General features: G+C 38.8%; 1 protein-coding gene across 2 annotated transcripts in view; it reads left to right on the top strand.

Annotated features, from left to right (window-relative positions):
* Positions 1–21473, top strand: part of PGM5 (phosphoglucomutase 5) — a 180786-nt gene that overhangs the window by 1849 nt on the left and 157464 nt on the right. For both annotated transcript variants that reach the window (XM_031654145.1, XM_031654146.1), the window contains one exon: positions 19777–19939. In XM_031654145.1, coding sequence (XP_031510005.1) covers positions 19777–19939 — 163 coding nt within the window. The remainder of the gene's footprint in view (positions 1–19776; positions 19940–21473) is intronic.

Raw genomic sequence — 21473 nt, 5'->3', positions numbered from 1 at the left:
TCCTCTTTCCCAAGTCCGGCAGCATCTCAAGGACATCTACAAGAGGGATACCTAATTTCAGGGGCCTCTGAATTATCTGTGGAAAACATTGTCTAAAAAAGTAATTTCATCCTTATTCATGCAACCAGAGCCACACTCATAGAATTTTTCTTTAATGGAAAGTCTCTTGCAGATGTATAAATGAGTGTTAACATATTTAAAAGCAAAACTGAACCATTTCCTGGCATTTGAATTTTCTCCTTCCAACCCTCTCCTTTTCATTTTCTCGTTTATTATTAAAAACATTTTTAAAGGATCTCCATGCTTCATATTTATCTACTATAATTTCCCCTCCTCAGTGTCTCAGGGATGGGGAAAGATGATTTTTTTAAAAACATAATAAAAAACAATTGGGAGAAACAGGGCCAGTAGTGTTGGGGTGGGTGGTGGAATTGTGGTTTTTGACTCCAGCAGACAATGATGCTGGAGATACGGGGTTTGCATTTCTCTCTGGCTGCTCACTTGGGATTGATGAAGGTTGGCTAGAATCAGGGAGTTGAAGAGAGGTTGACAAATGGTCTTTCACTCTTTTCTGACAAGGCTGTTCCCATGGAGTGATGGAGAATAATGAGCCTTGGGAGAGCTATGGGAGCTCTCATACTCCTTCCCCGGCCAATTTTTTTAGGGAGTGAGAGAAACATGGCCTGTCCAATACTTGTGTGTCAGGATATTTTTGAAGCTACAGTTGTTGATTTGCATGGGAAAATTTATGTCTTATTTCTTGGCCCACTTTACCATAAGGACTCCTCAGTTTCTTACTTCAATGGGTCTTCTATGACAAACACACTTTATTAACTCTAAGAGTGAAATTTATTTTAGCAGATAATTAGCATAGGTCAATTATGCTTAAAATAGAGTCAAATTTAACCTACTAGCTGTTATAGAGGACAGATGACAAATTAAAATCCACATAGAAGCATCGAGTCTTAAATAATCTGAAAGTACTACTTCTAAGAGGGGTGGGCATGTGTGAAGGGAATGGTGGACATGTTTCAGAATTTCAAACAGCCAATTTTAACCAATCATTTCCTCATTTTGTTCTCCTACTTGGGGTCTTATGCTAAAGTGAAATGAATAGCCATAAGGCTGGCTTCAGGAGAAAGATGGTCTAAAATAACTGGATAATTATAAGCAAAATTGGTCTTGAATGATTGAAAATTGATAAGAATGTGCTTATCTCCTGATTTGGCACGTTGAGTTAGACTCAGGAGTACTGAACTTGTATTCCAAATGCTTTAGTCTTTTTTGATATCCTATTGGATAGTCATAAACAGGCTAGAAAAATAGAAAACTAGAATTTATTCTCTTGGAACTGACAAATCTGACCAGTGGGCTGCATTCTTTGTATCTGAAAAATCTTGGTTTTGATTGAAAAAGTTAATTTTACAAAGCAATTTTCTTTTTTTTAATTAAATTTCATTATTTTTTTTGAGACAGGGTCTCATTTTGTTGCCCAGGCTGGAGTGCAATGGCACAGTCTTGGTTCACTGTAGCCTTGACCTCCCCAGGTTCAGGTGATCTTCCCAACTCAGCCTCCTGAGTAGCTGGGGCTATAGGTGCACGCTGCCATGCACAGCTGATTTTTGTGTTTTTAATACTGATAGGATTTCTCTGTGTTGCCCAGTCTAGTCTCAAACTCCTGATCTCAAGAGATCTGCCTGCCTTGTCCTCCTAAAGTGTCATGAACCACCATGCCTAGCCTACAAAACGATGTTCTATGAAAAACTATAGTTACTCTTTGATTATGTAATTGCTGGGAGAGAAGAAAAACATGGAATTTCTAAAATGACGAACTATATTACTTATATTTTAATATCTCATAAAGTTTGAAATAGACATTTCAAACATAAACATGTATAAAAATTTTTATAAATTAAAATATACAATTAAAACATTATTAAATTATTTTATTATAAAATTGTAGAATCAAAAAACATAAATTTAAACAATTTTTTAAAAAATTTGTTTTGGGATTTCCCAAGGAGTGATGGAGAATAATGAGCCTTGGGAGAGTTATGGCAGCTCTCATACTCCTTCCTGGGCCAACTTTTTTAGAAAGTGGCAGGAATATACCCTGTTCAGTGTTTATTGTGGCTTAGGATATTTTTGAAGCTATAGTTGTTGATTTGCTTCAAACTTTAAAAAATTTATTATAAAATTATGGAATGTAAAAAAATTTATAAAACTGAAATTTTCAAACTTTCAGAAAAGCAGAGAGATGAGATTAATGGCACTCATAGACAAACATAGAACATAGATTGTAAACATTTTGCTATATTTGTGTCATGATTATTTTTTTGCTTGTCTTTGAAAATATATTGAAGAAAATGACATTTTGCCCCTAAATTCCTTAGTACAGATTTCTAAAAAATAAGAACATTTTCCTGTATAGTTATAATATCATCTTTTCAAACAAAATAAAAAATCGTTTTTTTATATCATTTGTTACCCAGTCCACATTCAGATCGCCTCAGTTATTATGAAATGTCCTTTTAGTTTTTGAGACAAAGTCTTGCTCTTTCACACTGCCTGAAGTGCAGTGACACAATCATAGCTCATTGCAGCCTCAGACTCCTGGGCTCAAGCGATCTGCCTGCCTCAGCCTCCTGAGTAGCTAGGACTATAGGTGCACACCACCACGCCCGGCTAATTTATTGTTTTTGTAGAGATGGAGGTCTCACTACGTTGCCCAGGCTGGTCTCAAACTTCTGGCCTCAAGTGATCCTTCTAGCTTGGTCTCCCCGAAATATCTTTTGTGGCTGGTTTGTTCAAATTAGTTTCTTCTAATCAAGGGACACACATTGCATTTGATTATTTAGCTCAATACTTTTTTAACCTAGAAAGTACCCTCACTCTTTGTTTATGTATTTATTTAATGAAATTGACTTGTTGAAAAACTAGTCAGTTGTCCTGTAGAATATTTCCCCTTCTGGAATTTTCTGGTTGCTTTTTATGGTGTCATTTAACTTTTCACTCTGTTTTCTGTTTTTCTGGTTAACTGGAAGTTAGTTCTAAAGGCTTTTAGTCCTGATATGACAAAATACCAAAAACTGGATGACTTACAAACAACAGAAGTTTATTTCTCACAGTTCTAGAGACTAGCAAGTTCAAGATCAAGGCATCCACAGTTTTGGTATCTGGATAGGACCAACTTTCTGGTTCATAGAGTGACCTTCTTGCTGGGCCCTCACATAGTGGGAGAGACTAGCTCTCTGGGGCCTCTTTTATAAGGGCACTAATTCCAATCATGAGGGTTCTGTCCTTATGACCCAATGACCCCCTAAAGGCCCCACCTTCTAATACCAGTACCTTTGGGGTTAGGATTTCAACATATTAATTTTGGGAAGACATACACGTTCAACCCATTGCAAGGTTTAGTTAGATGCAGGTTCAACTTCTTTTTTTAAAGAATATTTCATAGGCAATAATGTGTATTTATATCCCATCATTAGTGATGCTGAGATGATCACAAGGTTAGGGTGATCACTGCCTATCTCCTCCATTATATTCCCCCTTGGGTCAAGTCAGTTGTCTGTGACGTGAACTTTGTACTGTGTATATTCAGTTATATTCTGTATCAATATCTACTTGATTGTTTTAGCATTTATTAATCATCCTTGCTTGAGATGATTATTTCATTAGGGGTTTAAAAATGGTGAATTTCTAATTCTCTAATTCTATCTACATGTTTTAGCTGGCATTTTTCTATAAGCAGACCATTTTCTTCACAACTGGGTTATTTGGCTACCCTGAAACATAGTTCCTTCTGGAAAGGCAGAGCATATGTTTTTTTCTGTCTTTTCAAAATTACTGGTGTTTGGAGTGAAGATTTAGTGAGTTAACCACCTCCACAGGTGACAAATGAATTTTGTTTTGTCTCACTTTTGCTTTTTTAAATATCACTGTGGATGCTTGGATTTTTATATTTAATTTGAATGGATTAGGGAATAAATGAGAAGATAGTTTTTATCTGTTTCTGCAGTTTTTATGTGTCTATGTGAACTTACATTTAAAAATTTCCAGAAATATTTTAATTCCCCTTTAAAAATATAAACTATGTCATACTATAGAGCAAGGGAAAAACCAATCATGTAAAGAGTAAATAGTATAGTTTAAATGAATTGTGGTTAAGCTTAATTGGTAACTAATTAGTTTTTTATTTTCTTTCTATTTTTATCTGCTTCAGAGCCTCTTCAGCAGTTTAGATCTTCTATGTATCAAATTATTCTAATCTCTTAAAAAGTTTAAGAGCTAAAATACAACACAATGACCACAGGAATGCCTTTGTCCTTTTCTGGGTGGGTACACCTAAGGTAACTTCTTTTCCTCTTCTTTGTTCTCTTCTTCTTTCTTATTCTTAAATCACCTTCAATATTGGACAGATGACAGCACTGTGCCTGCCTCAAGATGTTTCTGACATTTTCTTTTCTTTCTTTTTTTTTTTGAGATGGAGTCTTGCTCTGTCACCCAGGCTGGAGTGCAGTGGCACGATCTTGGCTCACTGCAACCTCCACCTCCCGGGTTCCAGCAATTCTCTCACCTCAGCCTCCTGAGTAGCTGGGGTTACAGGCGTGCACCATCACACCCAGCTAATTTTTTGTATTTTTCCTAGAGATGGGGTTTCACCATATTGGCCAGGCTGGTCTTGAACTCCTGACCTCAAGGGATCTGCCTGCCTCGGCCTCCCAAAATGCTGGGATTACAGCTGTGAGCCGCTGTGCCCAGTTGTTTCTGACCTTTTCTACAAGTCTTCTTTCTCTGGAGATGACATTATGTAATACCACTGTTCAATAGATGTTTCTCTGATGATGAAACTGTTCTATAATCTGCGTTGTCCCGACCATTAGCCATATGTGACTACTGAACACTTGAAATGTGGCTAGAGCAACTGAAGAACTGAATTTTGCATTTTACTTAATTAATTAAAATAGAAATGCAAATAACCATAAGTGGTTAGTAGCTACCATACGAGACAGCAATGATCAATAATTTAGCATTTAAAATCGATTCTGTTTTGTTTTCAAAAATGGAGTCTGACTGTTACAACCCAAAAGAACAATAGGTTAAATTAACATAAATCACCAAACACTACATACACATTTGGGAAATCCAAACCAGATTTTTTTCTTGTGATAACCACACCGTCTTTTGATTTTAGCCTTGGAGGTAATGCAGTATGGCAGAAAAAACCCTGTATCAGCAGCTGGAAGACTCACCTTCTTTTCCTAGCTCTGCCATATATTGAACAAAAGAGTCAAAGTCCATTCAGATAGTTGAAGGGCCTTGGAATTTTGTTTTTGGTTTACACATACAAGTTGGAGGGCAGATGCGTTAGCCTCTTGAAATATCCAGAAACCACTTACTTCCTCATCTAAAAATCAGGTATGACAGCATCATTTAATTATCCTGGGAATCAGATGAAGCACTGCACATGAAAGCATTTTGTAACATCGATAGCACTGGGAAATGTAAAGAACTTTTACTGAAATATAAAGGCGTATGGTCAACTGAATATACCTCAGATAATTATGATTTGACTGTATGTATTGAATATAACCTGTAGTGGGCCCCTTGGTAAACAACTTACAGTTTTGTTACAAGTTTTAGCCAAGAGAAAATTTGTTGACTAGTCATGCCCTATATTGGCCACATGATGAGCAGCAATGTATTAACATGCAGTGCACCTTACAGAATTCAAGAATGTCTCAGTGTCTTGTGAATAGGAAGTTGAAATACAGTGGTATGCAGAAGGCTGGCTCAGTCGGAGCCTTGGATTGTCCTCCGGATAGATGTTTGTGCAGGTTGTATTTGATTCCAGTTGGCCATGAAAAGCTGGTTGCTCTAAAGAATGAGAATATACTTGGTTTGGCGTTTACTAGAACTATCCGGGGAACAAATCTTGGCGTGGCCCCCAAACCAAGCAACAAAGATTTGGAAGTGGAGCAAAGTGGGATGTGGTGGTGGCTCGGGGAGGGAGAGAAGGAGGAAGGGTAGAAGAAAGCAGGGAGGGAAACCTATGCTTCAATACCTAGGGCTTCTTTCCTGGAATGGATCTGAGAGTCTGGGATTGGGTGGCTAACATCTCATCTCTAGAAGGGAGAAAGAACTGGGTGGTGATTGCTTTGTATTTTCTACTGAACTTCACTACAGAATAGGTGAGTGGAATGGGCTACTATAGTCCAGACATTAGGGAGGACAGGTTTGTGATACATTAGAAAACTTGAATGAGCCCTTCCATGATTCTCTCTTCCCTCTTTCTGCTTCCCTTTCTGAATCCCCATCCCCAAGTTGTGGAATTAGCAAATCTATTATGTGAACAACAGTAAACTTACTAGAGCCCTTGGCTCCACCTATCTCCCTGTTTGTGTCAGTTCATTCTGGATGCTTTTAGTCTGTGGTCTTCATTCACTCTTTTTATGGGGAAGTAGAAGGAGTGGGAGAGGTTGTGAGAACAGCTGGGTCCTCCCAGTTGCTGGAGTGGTTATTTTAAGCTTTGTTTAATGTGTCCAGAGACCCAGATGGCATTTTTAACTAAGCTGCTTTATTAAATCTTGTGATAAAGCATAGTGATGTTTATTGAAAAGGCAGACACACATCAGCAACATTATGCGTGAAACTTGCTCTAAGAATTTTCTATAAAACATCTGTTCTCTTTGAGCCTTTTGTGAACTCTGGAAGTTTGCTAGTTTCTATACAGACTTGAGGACAAGAAGTTGGAACCCACTTTTGGAGAAGTCCAAGCATAGGTATTGGAGTCATTAATCCTAAGTCTCTCAGTTTTAAGGCCCCGGATACCCTTCTGTTAGACAACAGTAACATGAACAAGCACTGTAATAGCATTTAAACAAGATTATTTGGAAATAATGGACAAGAAAAATTAGTATAAATTGTTCAGGGATTTTAAAATTAAAGATAAAAAGCTGGGGCTTCAATGGCCTGTGTCAGCCCATAGCCTTAAGAGTTAATTCACAAACACTCAAGGTTTGGCCAATACACCTCCACTACTTCTACTTACCACAGTCAAAGGGACATTTTTAGATTCTTTCATTTGATTTGACTCTCTTAGTTACAAATAAGAGGATATCTAGAATATATATGTGACTCGTTAAAATGAAAATCCACCTTCTCTGAGTCTTCAAATATCTTTCATATCTTACATTTTTAGTGACATCAACTTTTGGAATCATGTCTGTAGTTGTATGAAAAGAAAAGTTTCAGGAACATTCAACCTCAAAAGTTCTTTTTCTTAGTCTGAAGTCATGGAAGCATTTGACTTTTACTTTCTCTTTTTAAGTTTGGACTAGTAGGTATTTTGTATAAATATATTTAATTATTGCCTTTGTATTGTTTTTCTCTAGTAAACATCCTGGTTTTTAGCTATCAATATCCAGTTTTACATTTAGGGATTTCTAATGGAAAGAGAAAGGAATCTGAAATCAGAGGACAAGAATTTATTCTACTTGACAAAACACATACAAAATACTGGAAGGAGAGTTTAACGACAAATATTTAATATCTATGACATGTAAAAAGGTTTTCCAAATCAAGAAAAATCAAACAATTCAATACAAATATCATCAATACTAACACATGAACAGGTGGCCAACCCTATTAATAACCAGAGAAATATAAATTAAAACAATCCATCAACTTGTAAAAAAGGATGAAATTACCCAGAGTTGGTGTAGGTGTTGGAAAATTGTCATGTTTGTATACTGTTCATAGAAGTTAAATTGCCACAACTTTTTGGCCAGGCAATTTGGAAGTATATATCTAAATTAATAGAGTAGTTGTTTTAATAACCCAGGAATCTCTTAATCTAAGAAACTATATTGTAGATTTTTCTAGAATAAATGTACAAACTTCTGTGTACAAGGGTACTCACTGCAGCATTTTGCTAAGGAAAAACTCAGAAAAAAAAATCTATATGTTCAACAGAGAACAGGTACATAATTTATGACACAACCACATAATATACACCACTAAAATAAAGGATATAAATTTATATGTAGTATGAAAAAGATGTGAATGATAGCTTGTTGGTGAAAAAGAGCAATGACTGGAATATTGTGTGTAATGTAATCCTGCTTTTCTCTATATTATGTAGGCATAGAAAATAGGATTAGAAAAACATACTCCAGTCAACAGTGGGTATCGCTTGGGTGGAGGGAGTGTAGGATGGGGAAGGAGAGTCCCTTTTCCTATCCCATATACATCTCTGGATTTAAAAGATCATACATGCATTTGCATTACCTTCAAAATTAAAACAATAATGAAGACAAAAGGAGAAGTTTTGGATTTGAATCATGATACTATTGTTTGCAACTTACATGACTGTGGGGAAGTCACCTCCTGGGGTTTATTTCCTCATTTATAAAAATAGGGAAAGTAATAATACTTGTCTGCGTATCTTCTAGGGTTGTTGGGAGGATTGAATGTGATAATGGGTTACAGCATTATGAATTATTTTATTTACTCATATAATACAATTATTATAAAAATATTTTACTCTGGTTAAAATAAAAGAAGGACGAGTTCGTGTGTGTGTTTTAGTCCCAGTAGCTTTACTAACCAGAAGGCGCCTGCTGATGTGGTGATCACAGTTGCTTTGGTGCAGCTTCCTCTTGACTTTTGGCATTTCTCCATGCTGCTAGCTAAGGCTGAGGTGATGACTGCTGAACGTGTGATCTCCTCCCCGTCCCAGCACACATTTGTGTGCGTACTCACACTCATGCACACACAAACACACACATGCGCACTCTATCACAGTACATGAAGTGGCAGCAGTTGCTTCAGCGTAGACTTTCACACAACATAAAGGACTTTTTTGGTGTGGTCTGTGCATTATTTCCTGTTAAGCATGAGCTGAGTCAGTGCCATGCTTTTCCATCTGAAACCTTTCTGAGGCTCCGGCTCTCCCCTCCATGCCCAACCCATGGCCCCCTACTGAAGCCAGATCTTAATCTGCTCATTTCATGAGGATTTTCAAGCCGAATGGACTGGGCCATGTGAGAGATTACTGAAAGGAACAGACCAAGCAGAGGCTAAGAGACTCCACGCTAATCTGCTGAGTCGTCTGAAAATGCACAGCTGCAGGAGCTCACGGTGCTTTAAAGTACTTTGGCAGGATGTTTGTCAGGGGGCCTGTTCCTGCAGCCCTGCTGAATGTTTGGTTAGGAGGCATAATCTTTTTTTGGACAGGATCTCCCAAATGTAAAGTGATAGATGCTAATGTGGAATATAATACAGAAGATCCAGCTTGGCTGTCATAAATAACAGTAAATTGTTTAATCTTGCTGCGTTGTAAATCTATGATTGCCAGAGGTCTTTAGTTCACTGGAACGTAGTATGGGGGCAGGGGCACTTAGTAAATAGGCAGTTATTATTTTCCAACCGGACAGAAACTGGTCTGATGGAATTTATCTAAAGATGCATACAAATGTATTTTAATTAATTGTGACAATTACTCAGAGAAAATGCATGGCCCTAAAGAGGCTGAGGGTTTTTTTTTGTTCTACCTATAAAGGTATATGTATATTCACCTATATATAAATAAGAGAATGAGTTTCTGTTTTGGGGATATGTATTTATGTGTATCTATATAGGTAGATAGACACATACATAATTTCTGTCTACCTATTAAGGTGCGGTGCCAGATGGAAAGTATTTTTAAGCATTTAGATAGTTTATTCTATAGCATATGTGTGCACATAACCTCCCCATAAAGCTTTGTCTCTTTTCTGGATATATTTAACAAGAGGCTAGAACAGAGTCCAAAATGTCAGAAATGTTTGAACATTCCATAGAAATGAAGGAGGTGTTTCCAAATGACCTACGTTTCTATGGCAATAAATAGAACTTGTGCTGAGCTGGATGGATCAGGAGTAAGGAATTTAAGTGGTGTGAGTATGACTATTCCAGGCAGAAATCTACCTTTTAAGAACGGCTTTGTGCAGTGAGCTCAACAACATTGATCAGGTAGCAGGCCAGTTCGGCAGTGCCAGTTGGAGACACAGATGGGGACAATCAAAGAAGATGCAGGTCAGGACAAGGATGCAGACATGTACCTGTCACTACCATGGACTTCAGCAGCTTCTTAGTGAGCAGGTTTATGATTAAAGAATAAAGATATCATTTATATGTAAGCATATTACAATTAATTTGCTGTTTAGTTATTGGCAAACTACATCCAGATTTTAGTTTTTAGGTTTGTTTGTTTTTTTTTTTTTTGAAACAGGTTCTTGTTCTGTCATTCAGGCTGGAGTGCGGTGGTTATCCTAGCTCACTGCAGCCTTAAATTCCTCGGCTCAATGGATCCTCCCACCTCAGCCTCCCAAGAAGCTGGGACTACAGGTGCACACCACCATGGCTGGCTAATTTTTCTTATTTTTTGTAGAGATGAGGTCTTGCCATGTTGCCCAGGCTGCTCTTGAGCTCCTGGCTTCAAGCCATCCTCCTATCTTGGTCTCCCAAAGTGTTGGGACTATAGGTGTGACTCACCATGCCTGGCCTACATCCAGTTTAATTTATACTACAGTGTGGGTTTAGTCCTCAAACATGTTTTTGTTTTACATATAACAATTTGAGGTAAAATAACATTTTTATATTGGTCAGTAATGGTACATTTAAATAATGGAAGACTATATCCATTAAAATCATGTTGTGGAAGAATATTCAGTGACATGGAAAGATTGACTCAAGGGCAAGTGAAACGTGTCAAGAGTCTGTTAGGTACTAGACACTGTAAACTGGGTCTTGCCTGTGTTACTTCCTTGCATCCTCCATCACGTGATCTTTTAGATAACAAAACCGAGATACATAGGGATTTGAGATCTTGCTCAAAGTCACTCAGGCAGTAGGTGGCAAAGTCAATTCTTATGTTCTTTCCCATTGAACCCCAAAATCTCAGCTTACTTCAGGGCACTCAACTCTGCTTTCTTGACTCAGACCCAGGTAGACCCAATGGACACTTGTAGTTCTTATCCTGGGATCCAACTGGGATGGTCACCTCATAAAATGGCAACAAGTGGGGCCCTTTCTTGTTCTAGTGAGTCAGACTCTATACCTTAAAGATTTCAGAGTACTTCCTACTTACTGAAATTGCCTAATTACCAGGAAGGACATACTTCCAATTTTTACCACCTCCATTTTGCATCCAAGGAAGATTAGATTTCTTGATCTTCTCAATGAAATCTTGAGAAATGGGTGGGCCGATTGAAGAACAGAACTTGGGCTGCACTTCTAGATGCCTGTGACTTTTCTGTATTTGTTCAGATATTAGGAATTGATTGTGAAATTCATGTTGTTTTGATGCTAATGAACTCTCATCTCTCTCTCCAGCATGTGTGTAAAGACTTCCATAGGTACAGGAAGTTGAGGATGAGTTCTCTTACTTCCAGCTGGTCTCCATGTAACAAATCATATAACTGCACAATTATCCAAATGCAAATGAAGAAGTCCCTTGATGTTTGGATAACCACATTCATGCCTTGAGTTTGTTATTTCTTGAAATTGCCCTTATCTGTCTCCTGTTTACCTATGGACAACACTACTTAAGGGCTGGCACTCTGCAACCCATGGCAGCTTGGCTTTGGGGTTTCTTCCAGTGTTTTGTTTCTGTTTTTAACCGAGAAGACAGGAAACAGGCATCTTTCTGTGTATGGCTTGCCACAGCACTTACAGATGGACATGGTGGAGGCTGTGTGGTCCTGGAGAACACTTCCTCTGTGAAGCATCAAGGAAGTTTCTGTTCGTTGTGTCTTCACTCTCTCCAATTCACTTGGGGAGTGATAGGGATTATAACACAGTGAGCAGAGGTACTGGAGAATGTCATGCTTAATTTTCTTTTCTTTATTTTTTCTTAAATGACATTTAAAGCTAAAAGAGAATCACAAAGGGTAAGTCTGATTTAAGAGAGTTCACACATGAAAGCAATCCTGCTTTCACGAGTGTTATGTCACAGGAAAAACTCACTGAGAGTCAAAATTATGCACCTACTCTGAGATTTTAGGTTGAGTGTTTAAGTATTACCTCGCTGCTCTCTAGGACTTTAATTTGAGCTAATTAGAAACTGAACTTATACTAAAACTAATTTAGGAAAGAAGTTGTTGATGTTCTGAAGAAATACAGCTGTCAGAAATAAGATCATTAAAAAACCATAGTTGTATATGGCACAAAATGTAAAGGAATAGAATAACATTTTATCTTTCTTGGGACACTGGTCTAAGGCATGTGAAAGGGCATATTGATTCCCTTGGCACCTACTATGCCCATTTGCAGGTGAAAAAGCCCAGTGACATAATTTAGGTGAGGTTTAAGGCTTGATGGGAGGCATTGGTGCCATTAGAAGGACAGATATAAAGAGTTCTTAAGCAATGGCATCATGGGAAATAATTGCACACTCCTTTCTACTATGTGTTCATTTCCTCAAGCATTTTAGAAGTCATGGCTGGGTAGGAACAAATTCATCCTGAGTCTGTCTGTGTGTTTGGGAATGCATATGCCTCACAGATGTGTCTGCAGGGTCTGTGTGATAATGTTCATATATGTGATAGATGTGGATCCTGGGATGTGTATCTGTGTGCCTCCTATGTGTGTGTTTGTGAGTGACAGTGGACTAGGGTCCACTTTGCCCCCTTTTCCATGTGGGAGTTGAAGGAAATGCCCCTTAGTGGCAGTAACATCTACCTGGGTGTGTGTACCTTCTGGAGGACTGGGTGAAGTTGCCCTTCTTCCAGCCAAAGCCAGACCCTATGGTGTGGGACATTCAGTGGGGAGCAGCAGAATGCCATGGCTTGGTCCTCCCTGGGCCGTGGTCTGGATTTCACTGGGGAATGAAAGTCAGACATTGCTTGCTTCAATGCTGTAAACAAAACTAAGGCTAATTATGTAAGTAAACCATTTTTTCCTTGAAAGGTAGCGGTCTGCTGCATTGACAGAGGATAGTATTTCTAGAACTTTTTCAGAGAGTCAAATGGTAGTTTAAGGGATAATCTGCTATCTAAAGATGAATTTTAAATGTTGGAGGGGGTTGTGGGATTTGGGGAAGACAATAGAATAATTTGTGTCATAGTTAATTTAATAAAGAATTTTTGTTTGTAGAATCTGATCTTCGGTGGATTTTAGCAATCCTCTTCTTTCTTGGCTTTTCAGATAAAGACATAGAGCCTCAGAGAAGTTAAATGATCCTATGTCAGGGGTAGAGTCAAGACTCATACCTATGCCTTTTAACTTCAAGTTGAGTGCTTTTTCTTTATACAAAAGGGCTTCCAAAAGTTATCTTTCTTTTTATCAATGATTAGATCTTGAAAGCCATACCTTTTCTGATGACATTTATCCTGGGATAATTGGCAGAGAGAGGTGAACGGAAGAGAAGACATAGACACACAGAGAAGAAAGTGACATGAAAACAGAGGCAGAGATTGGAGTAATGTGAACACAAGCTCAGAAATATGTGGAGCCATCAGAAACTGGAAGAGGCAAGGAAGGACCCTCCCCAGAGCCTTTTGATGAGGCAGGCCCCTGCTGACACCTTGATTTTGAACTTCTGGCTTCCAGAAATGTAAGGGAATAAATTTTAATTGCCTTTAGCCACTAAGTTTATGGCAATTTGTTATAGCAGCCTTGTGAAGCTAATACAAACTTTGTGTTAGGTTGCAAATTTTGCATTCATTTCCTAGGACTTCCATAACAAATTACCACATATTTGGTGGTTTAAAACCACAGAAATTTATTATCTCACAGTTCTGGAGGCCAGAAGTCAAAATTAAGCTATCGGCATGGCCACACTCTATAGATGCTCTAGGGGGAATCTGTTCCCTGCCTCTTCCAGCTTCTGGCAGCAGAATACATTCCTTGGCTTCCTGGGTTTGTGGCTGCATCACTCCAATCTTTGCATTGGTCTTCATATCTCCTCTTCTTTGTGTCTATTCTACTAAGTACAAAGTGCTGCACCTTCCGTGATGGAAGTGGCCCAAATTAACCAATCTGCTACGAGGTAGCTGGCTGATCACTTGGGGAATGGTACCATAAGAAGACTCAGTGTTGGTCCCTGCTGCTGGTAGAGTAGGCACTCTGCAGTGGCCATAGCCAGGTCAGCCTTGGTGAGTGAAAGTCCATGTTGTTGAGCCCGTGCATAGCCTTCATCCCTGCCATGATGGCCATGGTATTAGACCATTCTTGCATTGCTATAAAGAAATACCTGAGGCTGGGTAATTTATAAAGAAAAGAAGTTTAGTTAGTTCATGGTTCTGAAGGCTGTACAAGCCTGGTGCCAGCATCTGCTTGACTTCTGGTGAGGCCTAAGGAGCTTTTATTCAAGGTGGATGACAAAGTAGGAGCAGGCATATCACACAGCAGGAGTGGGAGCAAGAGAACAAAAGAGAAGGTCCACATTCTTTTAAACAAGCAGATCTCATGTGAACTCAGAGTGAGAATACACTTATCACCAAGGGCATGGTGATAAACCATTCATGAGGGATTTGCCCCCATGATCCAAACACCACCCGCTGGGCCCTACCTCCAACACTGGGGATTACATTTCAACATGAGATTTGGAGGAGACAAACATCTAAACCATATCAGCCACTTTGCTCATGAGCCCATTGGACAATGACAGGAATGGCTGGGGGAAAGACACTTATTGACATCCACAGAACTGGTCATCCTATTATTAAAATCCTCCTCTGCCTAGGTCACCATTTGGTGAGTGTCCATATGGGATACAAATATCTTCACAATTTTCCGTGTCTTACCTTAGAAGCCCCATCACCCACTCTCACATCTCCTCCAGTACTTATCCCTCAGACGATAGGACAATATCCAGCAATACCTCTTCTCTCTGGTATTGATGGGTTAATGAGCAGATCTCACATAGGTAAAATTTCCGTATATCTAGAATTTAATCTTCTGTTAATTCTCCAATTATAACTAAAATATTTCAGGTTGAAATTTTATTCAAGTGTAATTACTCACTTTAACCTTCTTAAACAGAATGCATATTGCCTTTTCAAAAATAACTGAAATTTAATAAGATAAAAATTTATAATCTCTCCTACTTAACAAACTTTACATGTTTAGTTCTGCATTTTTCTAAGTCCTTGCCCCAAAGTGGGCATGATTTTATACTGTAATAGCATAAAATAATTTTGCATTTGATATTTTTGATTTAGCATTAAACTATTGCTTATGTTTCTTTCGCTACTGCTTAAGAAAATGCGGGTGGTTGTAATAAATAAACCTGAAATGTAGGCAATTTTTATTGCCTTAAAAACAATAGAATGTTATTTCTCACTCACACAATAGTCCAATGAAGATGTCCCTGGTGGGCAAAGACTCTTGTCTACCAAATGGGATTGGGACCCAGGTTCCTTCCTTTCTTGTGACTCTGGCATTGCCTAGAGCCACATGATTACCTGTACTGAATCTGTGGGAAGAGAAATAAGCAGTGTAGAGATGATATATCTGTTTTCTAATATCCTCAGCCTAGAAGAAACACACATTACTTCTGTTCTCATTCTCATACTAGTTTATCACCCATTGTCCAAATGTACCATGTGGCCACACCTAGATGCAAGGGTGGGTTAGAAAATGTAGCCCCTGGCTGGGCAGCTGTTCCTCAGCATCGACTCTGCGCTATGAAAGTGCATCCTAAGTTTTTGTGGACTACTATCCCAGTCTGTCACCACTATATAATCTTCAAAATTTTCCCTTTAAATGGCTGAGAGAAAATTTTGAACAAAAGTTACAATATTTTTCAGATTCTTGGTTCTCCAGACTTATTACTTGAGGGCAGTGGCTAAATTATATTCAGTTCTATATCAGAAGGTTCTTCCATATTACCTGTTTCCTGGTAGATACTCAATAAAATGAGTTGAATGACTACATAAATTTTAGCAAGACCATATGGAAAATAATTCATCATGACTTTGGATAATAATATGGGGGTAATTATTGTCCTTTCTCTTTCCTGACTTGATTAATAGCACCACTATCCATTAAGTTATGAAAGGTAGAAAGCTGAGATTATTCTTGACTCCTTTTCTCACTGCTCCTATATTAGTTATTTATTGCAGTGTAAGAAATTACCATGAAACTTAGTGGCTTAGTTGGGGCTTGATGGGGTCTGGAGGATCCACTTCAATATGGCTCAGTAACTTGGCTGGCAAGGTGGTGCTGGCTGTTAGCCTCCCATCTGATCTTCCTCCTTCCGCTCCTGCCACTCTTCAAGGTATTTTTCCCAGAGCAACCATTAATCATTCATTTTTTCCCATTAATTCAACAGATATTTATTGTATACTTACCATATGCCAGGTTTGTTCTAGGTTCTTGGGATATAGCAGTGAAAAAAAAAAAAAAGTCCTTGGGTCTTATATACAGTGGAGAAATAAACATGTAATGTAGAAAATTAGATGGTAATATGTGTGAGCACATATATTTATTATCTCTCATCATTTCTATGAGATAGGAGATGGGTATTCTGGCTTGGAGACTCACATGAAGTGACAGTTACATGTTGGTATGGGTTTGGTGGTATGAAGGCTTGGCGGGGGCTGGAGGATCCACTGTGAGATGGCTCAGTCCCTTGGCTGCAAGGTGGTGCTGGCTGTTGTTGGCCGGCCTTGCTTCATCTTCACAGGGCTTCTTGAGCGTCTTCATGACATGGCGGCTGGCCTCTCCCAAAAAGAGCAGTCCAAGAGAGCAGGGCAGAAGTGTCCATGCCATTTATGGCCTCACCACGGAAGTCACACACAATTACTTCTGCAATATATACTGATTACCCAGATCTGCACCATTCAGTGTGGGAGGGGACCACACAAAGGCACAAATGCCAAAAGGCAAGGACCACTGGGGCCATTTTGGAGGTTGTTTACCACAGCCCGTCTCTTCCATATTTCAGTCCACCTCATATTCTGTTCATCCTCCTTCCAAAAATATATCTCAAACCAAATGACTAATTTTCATTTCTGTGGGCTCTAGCCTAGTCCAAGACTCTGTCAACACTCGACTTGAAGAGTCTCCCATCTGATCTTCCTCTTTCTGCTCTTGCCCCACTTCAAGGTATTTCTCCCAGAGAAGCCATTCATCATTCATTCATTATTCTCCATTCATTAATTCAACAAATATTTATTGTACACTTACCACATGCCAGATTTGTTTTAGGTTCTTGGGATATAGCAGTGAAAAAAAAAGTCCTTGGGCCTTACATACAGTGAGAAAATAAATAATATGGAAAATATTAGATGGCAATATGTGTGATCCAGAAAATTTATAGCAGGGTGAAGGAAATAGGAAACAATAGAAAAGTTAGGGACTTCTGGCTATAGTATTATATAGGGCTGTCAAGGGTGCTGTTTCTGATTAGTTTACATTGAAACAGAAACCCAAAGGATGTTAGAGGGCAGGTATGTTAATATCTGGGCAAGTATTCTTAGCAGAGGAAAAAGAAAATGCAAGGGCCCTGAGGAGGGATCATGTTTGTTGTGTTTGAGGAATAGCTCTTCTGTTCCGTTGTGGCTGGAACAGAAGAGTGAGGGCGGGAGGGCAGTGGAGAATGGTAGGTGATGGAGGTCAGATTTTGTAGGGCCTTGTAGACTATAATGAAGACTTCGGCTTTGTTTTGAGTTGGTGGGGGACAAGGAAAGCTATTGGAATGTTTTAGTGACTTGATGTGACTTACTTTTTAATAGGACTATTTGGGCTGCTCAGCACATGATGTTTAAAAATGCAGTCAGGTCACTTCCACTGTTTAAAACCTTTCAATGAATTCCAGTTGTACTTAGAATAAAATCTAAGCTCCTTTAGCTATTATTATTATGTTATTATTAAAATTGACATCCTTTATTCTCTATTACAGCAGTCTAATTTCTTTCTAATATGTACCCCACTAGTAACTATTATTATTATTGCCTATTTGTTTATAATCTGTCTCCTCTACTTGAAAATATGTAGCCTGGGGATCTTGTGGATTTCCATACTAAATCATCCCAAGACTGCTTTGCTTTTGAGCTTTTTTTTTGGTGGGGGGGATATGTGTGTGTGTGTGTGTGTGTGTGTGTGTGTGTGTGTGTGTAATCTCTTCTGTATCTTTTTTTCCCCTGATCTCGCTGATTGTTATATTTGGTCGGTGACTGACCTCTAGAAATGATGGTGCCAGGGCAACTTTGCTGTTGGACTGTATGTTAAAGTTTGTTTTGGCTTGTGGGTTATATCAGTACTTATCAAATGAATTATCTGGAAAGAGAGGAGAGGATCTTATTAAAACACAGGTTCTTATTCAGTAGGCCTCGGGTGGTCCTTGAGGTTCGGTATTCTCTCTCTCTCTCTCTCTCTCTCTCTCTTTCTTTCTCTCTCTTTCTTCTCTCTTCTCTCTTTCTTTCTCTTTCTTTTTCTCTCTTTTCTCTTTCTTTCTCCTTCCTTCTTTCCTTCCTATTTCTTTTCCTTCCCTCCTTTCTCTTTTCCTTTCCTTTCCTGTCCTGTCCTTTCCTGTCCTGTCCTTTCATTTCCTGTCCTTTCCTTCTCGCTCCGTAGCCCAGGCTGGAGTGCAGCAGTGCCATCTTGGCTCACAGGTTCAGGCGATTCTCTCGCCTCAGTCTCCAGAGTAACTGGGACTACAGGCGTGCACCACCATGCTCAGCTAATTTTTGTATTTTTAGTAGCAATAGGGTTTCACCATGTTGGCCAGGTTGGAACTCGACCTCAGGTGATCTGCCCACCTCAGCCTCACAAAGTGCTGGGATTTCAGGTGTGAGTCACCACACCCAGCTGAGGTTCTGCAGTTCTATCAAGCTCGCAGGTGATGCCCATGCTGCCAGCCCTTTGAGTAACAAGGGGGCTTGATTACCAAGCTTGGCTGAACATTGGAATCACCTGTGGAGCTTTAACACTACTAATGCTGGGCTCTTGAGATCGCAATATAATCAGTCTGGAATGTAGTCTGAGTACTGGGATTTAAAAAAGTTTCATAAGGGATTCTATTTTGTAGAAATATTGAGAACTACTAGATTGGATGATATTGAATCCAATTTTAAAACAAAGTGTAGCAATAAATGTTCTTCAGGGCTGTGTTGCTGACTTTTTAAAAAGTCAGTTTTGTAGCTCTAGAAAGAATCTGGTTGCATCCACAGATGACCTCCAGATCTCTGCTTAGCATGACTGGGTAATTTCTCCAATGCCTCCAGCACATGCTGTCACTTAACAGCAGAAAGAGAATTCCTACTTTCAGGAGAACAGTCATTCCTGAAGATTACAGTTAAAACATGCCTACAGATGATGAGGTTGTAGTAAATCAGTCCCCTTGCTTTCTGAGCTTGTTCTAAGTTAGAGGAAGCAGAAGAAGCAGAGAAGCACTCCATTTTTTTTTTCTTGTAATCTCTGGCATGTGTACAGGCATAGTTTCTGAGTCAGTACCAAACTAAGAACTTCTTGTGTGATTCAAGTTAATCCCTCAGTTATCAAAAGCAGATGTTTCAAACTACTGAAGATCAATGAAGCATATCCTATTTACAGGTTAATAATTGACTACTAGATGTGGGTGCCCCAAATGGTCTTAGAGACATTAGAAAGGAGAGACAATGTCAGAGCTCCCCCTACTCTGCCTCCCCTAATCTAAAGCCCACTCTGTTCCTTTTGTCAAGAGATTGGCTGTATGTTAACAGAGCCTGGGGCACTTTCCTATTGAAATGCCTTTAATCTCAAGCAACTGGATTGATTTTATTTTATTTTTTTTGAATGGTTTAGATTGGACGACTGATTATTGGACAGAATGGAATCTTGTCGACACCTGCCGTCTCCTGCATTATCAGGAAGATCAAGGCAGCTGGTGGAATCATTCTAACAGCCAGTCACTGCCCTGGAGGACCAGGGGGCGAGTTTGGAGTGAAGTTTAATGTTGCCAATGGAGGTATGTGGTTCAGAATATGCTTAATAATCACGATTTCTTTCCTCTCATATTATTATAGTCTTACAGTGACCCTTTGATGATAGACAAACAAGGTGAAGAGGACCAGGCTCAGAAAAATTTAGTGAGGTGCCCGAAGTAATCCAACAAGGAAGTGGCACAGCGGGCTCATGAACCCATCTGGGGAGTCTGTTGGTCCCCCATACTCCTCAACACAAACAACTGAATAGTTGATGCTTATCTGATATGGAAGGACTCTGAATGTTAAAATTAAAACATATCCTGAAGGTCGTTGTCTGAATGACAATGACCCTCATTTTACACATGAACAAATCAAAGGCCTGAGAGGCCGAGTTACTGCTGAAGGCCACAGGGTTGATCAGGGTCAGATTAATGACTTTTAGCCCAAATCCTGGGCTTTCATTTTCCTACAGTGTTGACATTCTCTCAAAATCATAGAATTATTTCACTTTTTCTTTTACTTACAGCAATTTATAGTTTGGGGGTCCTTAGTGAAGGGGGTGGAATATATGTATGAGGGTAAATTTCTTTTAAAAATTGAACACACACAAAAATAGGGAGAATAAGAAATAGATAACATGTACCCGTTATCTTGTTTTTCTATTTTGCTTATCTTTTTTTTCTGAAGAATTTTAAGGCAAATTATAGCATAAGAATATTTCACACCCAAATATTTTTGTATGCCTCTCTTAAAAAGAAAGACATATTGCTGCATGACCATGTTAACATACCTAACAATAATAATGCTAATTCTCCGATACCACCTGAAAACTAATCTATAGTCAAAACTTTCAATAATCCCCAAAATAACATTATTATTATTTATAGCTGTTTTATTCAAATCAGGATACATCTAAGGACCATGCATTTGCTTGGCAAGTCTCTTAAATCTCTTTTAATCTAGAACACTGAGTTTGCATGAATGTGGGTAGGAGCCAAATTTTAACCAGCAACAGTTACCATTATAAATTATTCCTGATCCCAGGCAAAACAATGCATTCTGAGGGGAAAACTTATCTATCCCTCCTTGCAGACGTTTTACACATTATCCAAACAAAGTGTATTCATGTTGAATATTTAAAAAAACCCACAACATTGTAACCACAAAGCAGAAAACTAAACCACCAAACCACAAAGGTAGACGACAATCGAGGAATAAGGGAACAAATTATCTACAAAGTAACCAGAAAACAATTAGCAAAATGGCAGGAGTAAGTATTTATCAATAATAACCTTGCTTGTACCTGGGTTAAACTCTCCAATCAAAAGATATAGAATGGCTGAGTGAATCAAAAATGAGATCCAACTAGATGCTGCCTTACAAGAGACCCATTTTTAAACTTTAAGAATAGGTATATACTGAAAGTAAAGGGATAGAAGGAGATATTCCATGAAAAGAGTTACCAAAAGAGAGCAGAGATGCCTATACTTATCTCAGATAAAACAGGCTTCCAGTAAAAGCTGTTCCAAGAGACAAAGAAGGTCATGATTTAATGATAAAGAGGTCAACTTATCA

This window comes from Papio anubis, chromosome 13 (assembly GCF_008728515.1).
Source record: "Papio anubis isolate 15944 chromosome 13, Panubis1.0, whole genome shotgun sequence".
Classification (NCBI taxonomy): Eukaryota; Metazoa; Chordata; class Mammalia; order Primates; family Cercopithecidae; genus Papio; species Papio anubis.
This window is presented reverse-complemented; position numbering and strand designations above follow the sequence as displayed.